This window comes from Podarcis erhardii, assembly GCF_964252035.2.
Source record: "Podarcis erhardii genome assembly, chromosome: 9".
Lineage (NCBI taxonomy): Eukaryota > Metazoa > Chordata > Lepidosauria > Squamata > Lacertidae > Podarcis > Podarcis erhardii.
Window position 1 is genome coordinate 19,714,706 of NC_138512.1, and position 13,296 is coordinate 19,728,001.

At 41.3% G+C, this 13,296-nt stretch overlaps 1 protein-coding gene across 1 annotated transcript; it reads left to right on the forward strand.

Annotated features, from left to right (window-relative positions):
• The first annotated feature begins 413 nt into the window (after positions 1-413).
• On the forward strand, positions 414-13,097 carry SGCB (sarcoglycan beta). The gene is made up of 6 exons (XM_081875925.1): positions 414-571; positions 2,994-3,203; positions 5,836-6,021; positions 6,499-6,690; positions 7,433-7,564; positions 10,070-13,097. The coding sequence occupies exons 1-6, from the start codon at positions 533-535 to the stop codon at positions 10,271-10,273; spliced, it is 963 nt and encodes a 320-aa protein (XP_081732051.1). The 5' UTR covers positions 414-532; the 3' UTR covers positions 10,274-13,097.
• Positions 13,098-13,296: the final 199 nt, after the last annotated feature.

Sequence of the window (13,296 nt, forward strand, 5' to 3'; positions counted from 1 at the left end):
ATCGGACGACATCGGATTATTGGCGAAAAGCTGACCAATGGGGTTAGGGCGCAGAGGGCTCATTTTCTCGGGTGCTGAGAAACGTAGTGTTTCACCGCCAAACGTTGCAGGGAGTCTTTTCTGGGTGTAAATAATAAAATTATCATTATGGAATTGGACGTCTCTATTTTCCTGGGAGAAATGTTGGGAGTTATGCGACCCCCGAGCCCTCTGAAGGCAATATTGTATAGCAAAAATTTTTTTTTAAAAAAAATGTTTTATGATGTTTTTATACATGTGGGAGGCCGCCCTGAGTGGCTGAGGCAACCCCATAAGATGTGTGGGATATGATTATCCTTATGGAGTGGGACGTCCCTCTTTTCCTCAGAGAAATGTCGGAGGCTCTGCCTTTCTCCTGCCCTCCCTCGGCCGCCTCGTCCCTTTTAAGGAGCGGGCATGGCTGGCGCGGCTCCCGCGCCCCTTTCCTCCTCCGCCAAAGGCGCCCCGCCAAGCCTCGCTCTCTCTTCCGAGGAAGGAACGAGAAGAGCCCAAGATGGCGGTCGCCTCAGCGGCAGCGATCACCTCCGAGCAGGTCAGTTTCCCGGCGCCGTTGCCTGGCTCCGGCTTCGGGCGGGAAAAGGAGGGAAAGGCGCGCGCTCCTTCATTTTATCGTCCCCAAATATCAACGGGGCGGGGAAGAAAGAGGCGGCTTCGGCTTGAGGTGGCCGGCGCCGAACCGGCCCCTTCGCCCCAGGGTGCGTCGCGGAAATCGCCTACGAAAATGAGCGTCCTCCCGGGTTATTTTTTTTTTCGGAAACCGGGCCAATGAAACCGGCGTTTGCTAACCGGGAGCGTTTGCTAACCGGCGTATCCTGGTTGTATTATTATTATTATTATTATTATTATTATTATTATTATTATTATTATTATTATTATTATGATGGCAACCCGAACGCGGCGCCCGGGCTTCTGCCGCAGCCGAGGAGCCTCAGGGAAGCGGCGGAGTCGGGCGCGCCAACCTACGCAGCCCCTTCCCTTTTCCCCTCAGGACATTTGTTGCTCTTCCTTATTTTATTATTTTTATTATTAGCTCATTATTCGTGGCATTTGTCGCCTGGACACGTATCACGTCTGCCTTTCGCCCGGCTTTCTGAAATTAGAACCAGCCCCCTAGAGCGCGTGAGGCGACTCGCGAGGCCCGTTTGACAGACTCGGGAGGGCGGCGGCTGCTGCTTCCCAAGTCAATGGGCGCCGTAGCAAAAATAGCCGCCTGAGGGCGGAGAAAGAGATAGGGAGCGTCTTGCGTCTGCGCGCAGAGGATCCGACGAAGTCTCGCTTCACCCTCGAGCAAACGCGGAGGAGGCTTGAGGGCGGGCGACCAATGGCGTGCCGAGAAGCTGTTGGACTACACCTCCCATCTGCCCCAGCCTGCACGGCAATAGGTCAGGGATTATGGGAGTTGTAGTCCACGAAGGACCACGAGTTCCTTAGCCTTGGAGGACTAGGAGGGGGGCAACGCATATATAGGGATTTAAGGAAGACTTCCGGGGAATACGATCAGAGACTTTCAAAGTGGAATATATACCTTCAATGGATAATAAAATAATAATAATCTTCTCTGAAAACGTTTTGATGGCAGAGAGCCAAGTACAGTGGTACCTTGGTTTGCATACGTCTTACTTTGCATACAAACAGATCAAACCCGGAAGTTCGTGTCCCAGTTTGCAACCTTTTTTTTTTTTTAGGATTACAACCCATTTTATTTTTTTTGGATTACGAACAATTTTTGAGGGGAGGCCCCACTGGCAAAAGCTCGCCTTGGGTTACAACCTGTTTTGGTTTACAAACTGGACCTACGGAACGGATTATGGTTGTAAACTAAGGTACCACTCTATAGTAAAGCGCACAACTTTTTGCTTTAAAGACTTTGCTCTCTGGTCCAGGAGCAATTCAGTGTTGTGCAAATCTTGCTTGTGCTTTTGGTATGTGTATCCCTCTCCCTGCCAAAAAAAAAGGTTTGACAGAGGGCTCCTTCAGCTGACCTCTTTATAGAGCACTCATCCAATTTTCTTGCACAAAGCTTGCATGGTATCCGCTCTTTATTGATCATTCATCCTGATTTGTTCACAGGGATGTTATTTGCCTTCCAATCAATCAATCAATCAATCAAATTGTTACCACATTTTTGGTGCATCACTTTCCTTACGGCAAAAAGGCCATTTTTAAAAGAAAGTGGATTTGTTGCAACATAGCCCTTTGGTCCACTTTTATTTCAGAAACCTAAATTTCTGGTGTGCGACTGAATCCCTCTGGCAAAATAGTGACAGCCTGGAGGCTCCTGGCACCATACAATTGGGCTCTCAGCCCCTTCCAGTTCTCAGCTACTATCTCAAACTCCCTTACACTTGCTTGAATGTTTGGAACTGAATTGCCGTTATGTACACAGCAGATGTTTGTAGTAGCTAGGAGTTATGCTTAGCTGTTTATCTAGTCATTTTATATGAACAACCTGGCTATATTACAGAGAAATTACTGGGTGAAGAGCTACACTGCATATACAGGTACACACAACAAAAAAAGTGTACTCATATTCTCTCCCCCCCCCCCCCAATAGGAGTAGCACCCAACATAGGAACGTCACTATAGAATGTTGTATCATTTTAATGTTGTTAGCCGCTCTGAGCCCAGCTTCGGCTGGGGAGGGCAGGATATAAATAAACTATTATTGTTGTTGTTGTTGTTGTTGTTGTTGTTGTTGTTGTTGTTGTTGCTGAAGCAGTCCTCTGCTGCAGCTAAATGTAAGTGCTTTTGCAGCAAATTCAAACACGGTACTGTATAGCTACATTCTCATGACTTTGCAAATAATATTTTCTTTACAAGTTGGGCTCTTTTAAACAGTTCCTACTGTGAAAATACTATTGTGGTGGAAATGAAAATTCATATCATTTTGTTATGAATAGGATACGTTGGACTTAATATATTGTTTGGGGAACTTATTTTTAAATTATTTTTAGCAAAGTTCTAATGGTCCCGTGAAGAAATCGATGCGTGAGAAAGCTGTGGAGCGGAGGAATATTAACAAAGAACACAACAGTAACTTCAAGGCTGGATATATTCCAATTGATGAAGATCGTCTGCACAAAACTGGCTTGCGAGGCAGAAAAGGCAACTTGGCCATTTGTGTGATAGTCCTCCTATTTATTTTGGCCGTCATCAATTTGATTGTAAGTAGAACAAGCTAATCAAAATATTGTGGTCATGCTTATATTGTTAAGTTAGTATTCACTAGACCAACATTGTGAATATATTTGCAGAAGTGGACCTCTATTGAATTAAATAGGGCCTAACCAACTAGATGCAAGGAACCAAAGCTGTTCTTTGATGCTTCTATTTATTTTTGGCATGGCTTGGTCACTGAATTTGAGAGCAAGCAAACTAGCAGGTCACTAGTTGTTTGGATGGGCAGCTTACAACCAGCTGCAGGTTAGGGGCTGCAGAGTGAGGTCAAGAGACCTGGAAAGGAAGAAGATAAAGGAGCCCTAAGTTCTGAAAGAGAAACCATGTGATGGAAAGCTGCTGATTTGACACTAGTATGGCATGTATACATGTCAGTTTACTTGCCACTTACTGTTAAATCCGAATATTTGCAAGCTTTTTAATGAAATACACCGTATTTTTCGCTCTATAAGACGCACCCAACCATAAGACGCAACTAGTTTTAGAGGAGAACAAGAAATGTTCTCACCCTCTCTGCTCAGCGCCTCTCCAGCAAAGCGGGAGGAGAAATGAAAGGGGCTCCGCTTCTCCTCCCGCTTTGCTGAAGGGGCGCTGCGCAGAGAGGGAAAGCTGCGCAGCGCCTCTTCAGCAAAGCGGGAGGAGAAGCGGAGTCCCTTCCATTTCTCCTCCCACTTCGCTGAAGGGGTGCTGTGCAGAGGCTCTCCGGCAAAGCGAAGCCAGGAGAGCAAGAGGGATTGATCCCTCTTGCTCTCCTGGCTTCAGCGAAAGCTGCGCAGCCTGCATTCGCTCCATAAGACGCGCACACATTTCCCCTTACTTTTTAGGAGGGGAAAGGTGCGTCTTGCAGAGTGAAAAATACAGTACTATATTACTAAAGGCATAATCACCAATGCTCCCTCATCTGGAAGGAAGCTAACTGAAACCTTCAAAACTTTCTACGACTAAGGGAAATAGGAGCACAAAACTTGTGTGTATTTGGTTTTTGGTGTATACATGGTTAATTATGTCTCAACAGAATTCTAAAGGTGTATTTTTTTCTCCTTTTTAGTGCCAAGCCAGCTCCAAATATTGCTGCTTTTCAGTGAAATTATCTTCATTACCTATATGCAGGGTTTCTAACCAAACTTGGAACTGTACATGGAGATTATAAACATTGGGTGCCATTTATGCCTATTAAAACCAAGAGGACGAATGGCAGCATGGTAATGTGTATCTGTTTGGACCCAGCTGTCCATAGTACGCTTGAAAAAAAGGATTCCTAAAAATAAATACATGGAAAGGTCTTAGTTAATTAGGTCAAAGAAATGCTCCACAACTGGTAATAAATTCTATTTTGCTTCTTAGTAAACATTCTATATTGCCGTCTAAGATGTACTGTGAATTCAAGATAAAAATGTACTTATCCACTCCACATATATCGCAGAATTTTCTTACAATCTGTAGAGATTACGGTAACCAATTTTCTGCTTTTCATCCTTTCAATGGATTGCTAATTATTCAGTGTCAGTCTAAGAATTATCAACCCATTTTTATTGTATATAGCCAAAGGCCTTTACAACGACACAGAATAAAAGGAAACTTTCATCTAAAATCATACATGCAACCTGTAGTAGTTTACAACATAAAAAGAAATTTACAACATTCAGACTTAAGATTGGAGTGCATTCACATAGCTGGAACAGAGCTTCTTGGCTGCCAGCACAAATTTGGCTACCTGGTATGTAATATAGAGATGTTTATCTGCTAGGAATTCAGCTGTCACTTCCTGTGCAATTGACCTGGAAGCCAGTTACGAATTGGTGATATAAATTTTCCTCTGGGTGTTATATACAGGGGGCAAATCAGCAGATGGCATGTGACGTCCTCTACCTGATTGCATCCATATATACATTTGTGATCCATATGGAACATTCCCCAATATATCCCCTCTAAATATGCTGAGGGCATCTGTTGGAATCTTAGTTCTACAAAGGCCCTGCATAGTTGTGGGAAGGTCAGAGTCTCAAAGTAACAGGGCCTTGAGTGATTGGTCTTAATTTCGGGGTACCAAGGGGAGTAGCGGGCAACAATGATGGATGCTCTGTCTTGGTTGGCATCCTGATCAAAAATCCAATTTCTAAGGTCACGCGGGCTAAGAGTTAAGACTGGGCTGCTCTTTTTTTCCTATCCTAAACTAAAGAAGTACAAGTATTGTTTTTAAATATAAATTATTTACAGCCTGATCATGTATACTTATAAAGAGCACTGAGTTCAATTAGGATTGGTGCCTTAATTTTGGTTGTCGAATTTCCTTTCACACACATGCATGAAGATGCCCTCCTTTTAAGTTAGAACCACGCAGTTTGTGAGCCACCAAATTGAACACAATCCATCAGTTAAATATTGTGGCCTGCCAGGAATCTCACAACCAGAATTTTGTTTTGAGTCCCAGGCAAACCAGAGATTGATTGAGCATCTAGTGGGTTGGCATACATGACTGGTGGGCTGTTTTCAGCTTTGTGAAAGTTTTGTGGGCCTGTTTTCAAGTAACATGTTCTTCTCAAAGGTATCTGATCCAAGCACTGGCATGACAATTTCAGAATTTACTTACATTTAAAAAAAATAAATTTACTCTTTTAGATCACGCTCATCATCTGGACTGTAATTCGCATTGGACCCAGTGGCTGTGACAGCATGGAGTTTCATGATAGCGGCTTATTGCGATTTAAACAAGACTCTGACATGGGAATTATACATCCATTGTATAAGAGCACAGTCGGAGGTCGACGTAATGAGGATTTGGTGATTGTTGGAGAGAACCAGCCAGTAAGTATATCTTCTATTGTGTACTGCGTTCAACATCTGAGCTGCTACTTCGGATATCCTTCTCCGATGAAGTATGACAGGCATACCAGAAGCAGGACTTTCATAGTAGAAGTACATACATACTCTCCCCTCGCCAGGGAGGCCCACCTTGCTCCAACACTGTTATGTTTTCAGACCCTAGGTTAAAAGCCTGGCTTGTTTTATTTGTGATTGGTGGAAAATGTTCTCAGGGTGGTAATTTGATTTTATGTTGCTGGCTGCTGTTGCTTTCTCCATTGTGGTAGTATTTTTTGTATTGCTGATCCTGTAAATTGTTGCTTTGTTTTTATTTGTTGCAAGCTACTTATTCATTGATTAAAAAAAGATATTTAGTCTTAAGTTGTTTGTTGACAGGAAGCCAGAGTGCTACCAAGCACTGTAAAAGTAGCAGATTACCTTTGTTACATTTAACACAACACATCTCATTTGTTTCTGCAGATTGTGTTTCAGCAAGGGGAAACAAAACTTAGTGTTGCAAAGAATGGAACCTCAATTACAAGTGATATTGGTATGGAATTTGTTGACCCACGGACTCAGAATACTTTGTTTAGCACTGACTATAATACTCACGAGTTTCATTTGCCAACTGGAGTAAAAATTTTGAATGTTCAAAAAGCATCTACGGAGAGGGTATGATCTCTGTTTACTTTTCTCTGCAAGTTACATGATGCATGCTGTAAATCTTAAGCTCAAACCTTTATTTGCATTATAGCTAACATTCCATATAAAAAGATGAAGCATATGACTAAGTTATTTATTTTAAGCATTTAAAAATGGCGTGTGTTTGTACATGTTCAGTAGAGACTATAGAAGCCTAAGGTCTACTAGTATATTATAAACCAGAGATAGGGAACTGGTTCTGGTCAGTGGCCTGATTCAGTAGTGACCAACCCTCTATGGCCACTTTGAAAAGTGGGTGGAGCCACCCACCCATCAATCGCCTGCTGTCAGATGATGTCAGATAATTGAAAATTCAGTATTCTTCCTTTGCAACAACAGCTTACAAGTCCAGTGTGTATGTGGTGTTGAGAGGGAAAGTACATATGTGCTTTGCCCGCAACCACTCCTCACACCCGGAGGGAACAGAGTCCTCAGAGAAGTGGTGGTAAGAAGATCCCCTACCCCTGCGATATATATAATTGCTGTCTAAATGAGGCCCCAAACACAGATTGCAGTTAACTGTTATCAGTCGATAACATTGATATGCTGTCAGTCTCTGCAGAATCGCAGCCTCCGTCCAACAAATGTTTTAACGGTTGAGTGGCAGTGTTTAAAATGCAAGACCAATTTTGTAGGAAGGTGAGTTTTTGTGTATAAAACAAAACTATTTTTTAGTAAATGCTTTGCACGGCTATTCTCTTTTTTTCCTCAGATTACCAGCAATGCTACCAGTGATCTGAATATAAAGGTTGATGGACGTGCCATTGTCCGTGGAAATGAAGGTGTTTTCATCATGGGCAAAACCATCGAGTTTCATATGGGGGGCAACATGGAACTGAAAGCAGTGAGTAATTCCAGGATATTCAGTTTGTATAAATGGATTCAGTGAGCTATATATATGGCTGCAACCAAGTTAAAGAAATCAGATTTGATTTGGTTCATCTACTCATCTATAGATTTAAAATGGCGTATTTTTTAAAAGCCTTATATTATAGCTCACTGTTACGGGTCTCAAATTTGACCTATAGTATACATACACCTTCTAGGTTAAAACACATAACTGCTTTGTCAGCTTAATACAGTTACTGCTGGCAAGTTAAACACGACTATTAGATACAGCTATGTGCGCATACTCCATATCCATGTTTTAAAACAAAAACTTGTATTGGAATATTCCTATTCCAAAACTAAAACAAAACAGCTCTTTTTCTTTCTTTTAGACATATTTGCCTGGAAAGAAAAAAAGGAGGAAAATGTGTTGTTTTTTTAGGCTAACATTTTGTTCCCGGCCGCGAAACAAAATTTAATTTACACATATGAGAAACCTCATAAAACAGTCTCTCTAGGTGTTATACAGAAAAGCAAATGCATAACAACGAACAATGCTACAATAATTACAACTCTCTTCCTTTACATAAAGGACCTTGTTTGACCAAAACAAGTTACGCAGAGTTGCCCGTTGCCAACAATAGCTGGCGAGACGCAGCACACCATTAATTGCTGCCCTTTTGCTAAGATACAGAGGAGACAGCGCATGACAAGCGCAACCTTGCATGGCTCTTCAAAGCTACTCCCAGTCTCCACTAAGCAGATATTGCAGCAACCACCATTCAAGGAAGTGCGGATCTCTTTTAAAGAGAAGAAATGTTCTGTCTCATGTCTGGCTACAGCAGCATAGAGAAAGAGCCTAGTAAAGAGAGAGGCAGGTGCACAGCCTCAGAAAAGAGGTTGGTTGGGTGCGGAAACCTGATGAATAAGGACTGTAAGTTAGATACGGGAACAAAAATTTAAAGGATTCGTCGGATTGGTTATAGTTGCAGCTCCAGTTATTCAAAATATGTCTATCCTACCTGTCCAATATTACAGGTGGCTTAGAATGAAGATTGAATGTTTTTTTTAAAAAAAACTGACAAAATGAAAATAAAATACAGCAACAGCAACAAATCCTTATTAAAATCCAGTGGCCCGAAGGCCTTTGGAACAGGCACTGAAAGGCTAAAAGATAACAACTCTGAACATCATCCAAGACTTCATTCCAGAGCCTTGGGGAAAATACAGTAAAGGTCCATGTTCCTTGCCACACCGAGTATAAATTTAGCCAGAGTATTCAAAGCACAGCACTGTCATATATTTGTGCAGTAGGTGAGTTTACTTTTGGCTTTGTCCCTCTGAGATCCCAGCCACAGAGAATAAGTTTAGGCACACAGCTTACCAAAGCAAGAATCGCTGCTGCAGCAGCTGTACTCTCTCCGGTACGGAAGCACAGTGTGAATAATTGAGAGTGGAGGATATGTGTATATTCTATATTCTAGTTATCCCAAAGGATCTAGAACTGTCCCACCAGGACAAGGCTGCAGGAGTGGGTTTATTAAAGACAGACCAATGGGGAAGAAATGAATGCTGTAGCAGTTGAGTATAAATCAAAGGCCAATCATTCAAAACTGCTGCGATAGAGCATTTGCCTTGACAGGGGATGGATAACTCCGGCTAGTTCTAGTCCTTGCCCCCTTTCACGTGTATTCACTAATAAATCATATCATCCTATACCACATTAATCTATTTTTTGAAATTCACAAGAGAATCCATATTTAAATATGTCTTTTCTCTCAAAATATGCAGCTAACGCGCTTGCTGCTTTTTTGAACTGAAAACTATACCAGAACAATTAGAAGAGGTGAGGGCTGGTGGATAACTTAAGTTTTGTGATGCACATTAAACCAGAAGGTGCAACGATCCAGTGTTCGAAACTCCCATTGTTCTAGGCGGTCCGGGTGCAGCCTGAGATTTCAGATTAAAGCTGCAGAGTGGAAGGAAAGAAGGCCCTTTTTCTGCCTCCCCACTTCCAGCTACTCTCTGAAGACAGGAGAAAAGACCCTCTTAAGAATACTAGGGGAAGAACTGGACCATGCAGAAAAAATGAACATAATATTTTAACTCCAGTTCGTTCATTTTCAGCTTGTACTCTTGTTATAAAAAACTGTGCCTAGACATTCCATTATTGTGCCCATAACCTAGGCTTAAGGTGCCATTTAGCTCCTAGCTTTCATATATCAGTTTCTAACACAGCAAAGATCCCTTAGCTATCCCACAGCTGAATGGTGCTTTTCACGCAGAAGGGTCCTTGGTTTAATCCTTGGCATCTCCAATTAATGAATAGCAGGACAAGGAATGTCATTTGTCAGACACGAGGGCCACTGCCTGTCAAGAGTAGACCACATTAAGCTGAGCGGTCAAACTCCAAACAAGGAAGCTTCTTATAGTCAGCTTCTTTAACGTTAAGATATTAAAATAGATACATTTATTCAATTGGAAATACTGTTGCTAACTTCTGCAAATGTTTCTTTGGTAGGATAAGAGCATTGTTCTAAATGGAAGTGTGATGGTCAACACAGCTCGACTGCCGAGTCCTTCACATGGGGAGAAATTAAACAATGGCGACTGGGAACGCTACAAGCTTTGCATGTGCTCTGACGGGACTCTATTCCGCATTCCAGTGAAGAGCCGCAACATGGGTTGCCAAACCTCAGTTAATCCCTGCGGTAATACATATTAAAAGCAAAACAGGGCACTATCAAATGAGGAGGAGCTTAGGTTTAAAACAGTTGCATGTTTGCAAGCTTTTTTTGTTGTTTTTACCATGCTTGTAAAAGAACTACATGAAGCACTTTTTTTTTATCCAGGACACTGCATTGAACAGATTCTTTTAAACATCAGTCGTATCATCAGACCATTTGTGCTACATATTACTGTATTTCAGTAAGGTACTTAAGTACATTCATCACTCCAGAAGTACTTTAGGATATAGCTGAATTGAAGTCACTGAAATCTTTGTGAAAGGTCTAATGGTGCCAATCTTTGGCTTATCTCACCTTTGCAAGAGTATTTTCTGCAAGTGGCGAGAACCTTCGGGTGTGCACAGATCAGTGTATATGCATGTGAGAATAGGATGGCCTCACCCACTACTGGCATGTGGGCTTCTGAAAATTGGCTAGGTGGTGAGCATGGCCTTGGGCCAAAAATGGCTAGCCATGCCTTGGCTAGAGGTTGTGTGCCTACATGGCAGTCTTCATTCATGTACCCCCTAGCGGTGCATGATGGACTCACATACCCCATCCTTTGTTTTCATATATGCCTCAACAGAATATGCTGAGCAGTACTTGTGGGGAAAAAACACGTCTGAACTGTGGTGCTTTGAATCCTTTAGGATTATGCAGAGAGACTTCACCAACAGCGCAAGTTTCCGTATAAATAGGTTGGCATTTCATCTGGGCAAATATCACAAACTAGAGATTAGTCTTTAAAAAGTCTTCGGGTGCTTCAGGGTATTGAGTACATTCTGTTTGATCTCCCTTTTTAGCCCCTCCTGTGGGTTGTCTCTGTGCAAAATATTTATAAGAAAGGAGAGGCTCTACAGGAACAAAATTCAGGAACAGTTATGAAATATTTTGAAGTACAGGGTGCCATCAATGTATTGGCTTCCCTCTGCTGTCTTCATAGGTTTGTCATTTTATTTGAGTATTATAAATTATTTTTAAAGCCTGCTTTTAGCAATAGTAACAAACAGCTTATTTTCCCACAGAGAAAAATAACATTCTTGAGATAAATAATTTTAATTTAAACTGTTTTTTAAATAAGAAAAAAATTGGAAGGCAGTTTGGAGACTAATTGGGAGATTTTTAAAAAAATAAACCCTCATGTTGGCAGGGTATAAGTGCAAACCTGACTTGCACATTCTGTAGAGAAAGAAAATGGTGATACATTTATCTGCGTGAACAGCATTCAAAGCTGTACTGAAAAATACGATAGGGGCTATTCTATAACTACCCTCTACAACTAATTCCAATGCAAATTTGTTATCCTGTGACCAATCGCTTCATAGTGCATACACAGAAAATACAGTTAATTCACTGTAGCACTTCATTGGTACGGGTTGGATATATTTAACTGTCATTATGAAATGGAGTATTAAAACTACTAAACCAAAATTATCACAGCTCCTGTTAACCCATTAGCTGCTTTGGCAGAAACAATTGTGTTTATATTAGTTACTTTGTTACTTTTGAACTTTAAATTATTACTTTTAATTCCTCTTTTAACATGCTATTTATGTATTAGCCCTATACAGGGATAACAATACTGATTTACATTATCTCAGGACTCACAGCAGTGACATAAGGCACGTGAAATGCTTTGAACACATGACATGTGTTATATAAGTGGTAAATATTAGTACAGCTTCAGCCTCTTCGTGCCCTGGAAGAATGGGGTTAAAAGCAAAAACCTTCAGGCAGCTGAATGGTGCCATCAAAATTCGCAGGATAATTTGTATGCTAATCATATGCTAGAGTTTTGATGCATTTTATCAGAGCTGAATGAGTCAAGCAGCCAGGCAATTGTTCATTTTGATTCTGGCAGTAGATAGCCTCCTAACAGCATAGTTTAGGCCACTTTGACTACAAAATAGCAGGAACCATAACGTGAAATGCAAAGGTCTTACTTTAAATATTAACAAAAGCAAACATAGTATCAACAGATTAAAGTAAGTGAAATAACTTCCTTTTAGTAGAATTTTAGGACTGACAATATTTGGAAGGCAACAGTTGTTCTGGCTTGAATCCAAGGAAGCCCATGCATGCATCTGAAGTACTTTTGAACACACAGGGCCTTCGCTAATGTTTATTTCCCATGGCAGCCCTTCAGAGAGCATCAGGTGCTACTCTGGATGCTGACACAACTTTCAGCATCTGCCATTGGGGGATAAGGGCAGAGTGGAATGAAAGGTCCAACATATATGTAAGATACATTTTTTTAAAATGCACTGCGGGAACAATGAAGAAAGCTCATTTATAACAGGCATTTGGCTCAGAGCATCCCTTCACAGGATACCAGTCTGCTTAAAACTGTTGATCTTATTGTTAAACCAGTCAACCTGCAAGTGCTACAATGTGCCAATACTAAATTTGGATAGCAAGGTCCTAAAGGAAAACCCAAATAGTAGCAATAAACTTTAAAAGGGTTTTTAATTGAACACTCCTAAACAATCTCTGCGAATGTATTTTTTTCACTGTGGTGCTGTTGCTATTTATTTGCACATTTTTTACTAAAAAGTTACTTTATACAAAATGAAAGTGTTATTATTGGTTTTTAACTTGCTGTGCTGCTTTCTGTGTGTGGCTGTTTTTGGTTTTTTTAGGACAGGACTTTTCTAATCCTTTTATGCCTTTGATTCTGATGAGCTGTATACAAACTGTACCTCTGCATCGAGGAGCAGTTTGGACATCTAACAACTGCTAAGAGATGTTCTCCTGTACACCTTTGTAAACTTTGTTTCAAAATAAAAACTATATGGGATAATCCATTTGAAACGGTTTCAAAAATCTAGCCTCATAAATCTTAAGTTGGGTCTTATAGCAGCTGTGTATAAGCCACACACAATTTGGGTGGTCTTTTGACAAGCCATTCTCGCATATCCTTCCCACCAACTATGCAAAATAATAATAGTGGCCTAGTTCAGGGATAGGCAACCTAAGGCCCGGGGGCCAGATGTGGCCCAATCGCCTTCTAAATCTGGCCCGT

Excerpts from the sequence above, each read along its gene's own strand:
- SGCB (XM_081875925.1), top strand. The coding sequence starts at position 533 with ATGGCGGTCGCCTCAGCGGCAGCGATCACCTCCGAGCAG. Across the intron at positions 572-2,993 it reads CAGCGATCACCTCCGAGCAG|CAAAGTTCTAATGGTCCCGT; the intron begins GTCAGTTTCCCG and ends AATTATTTTTAG. Across the intron at positions 6,022-6,498 it reads TTGTTGGAGAGAACCAGCCA|ATTGTGTTTCAGCAAGGGGA; the intron begins GTAAGTATATCT and ends TTGTTTCTGCAG.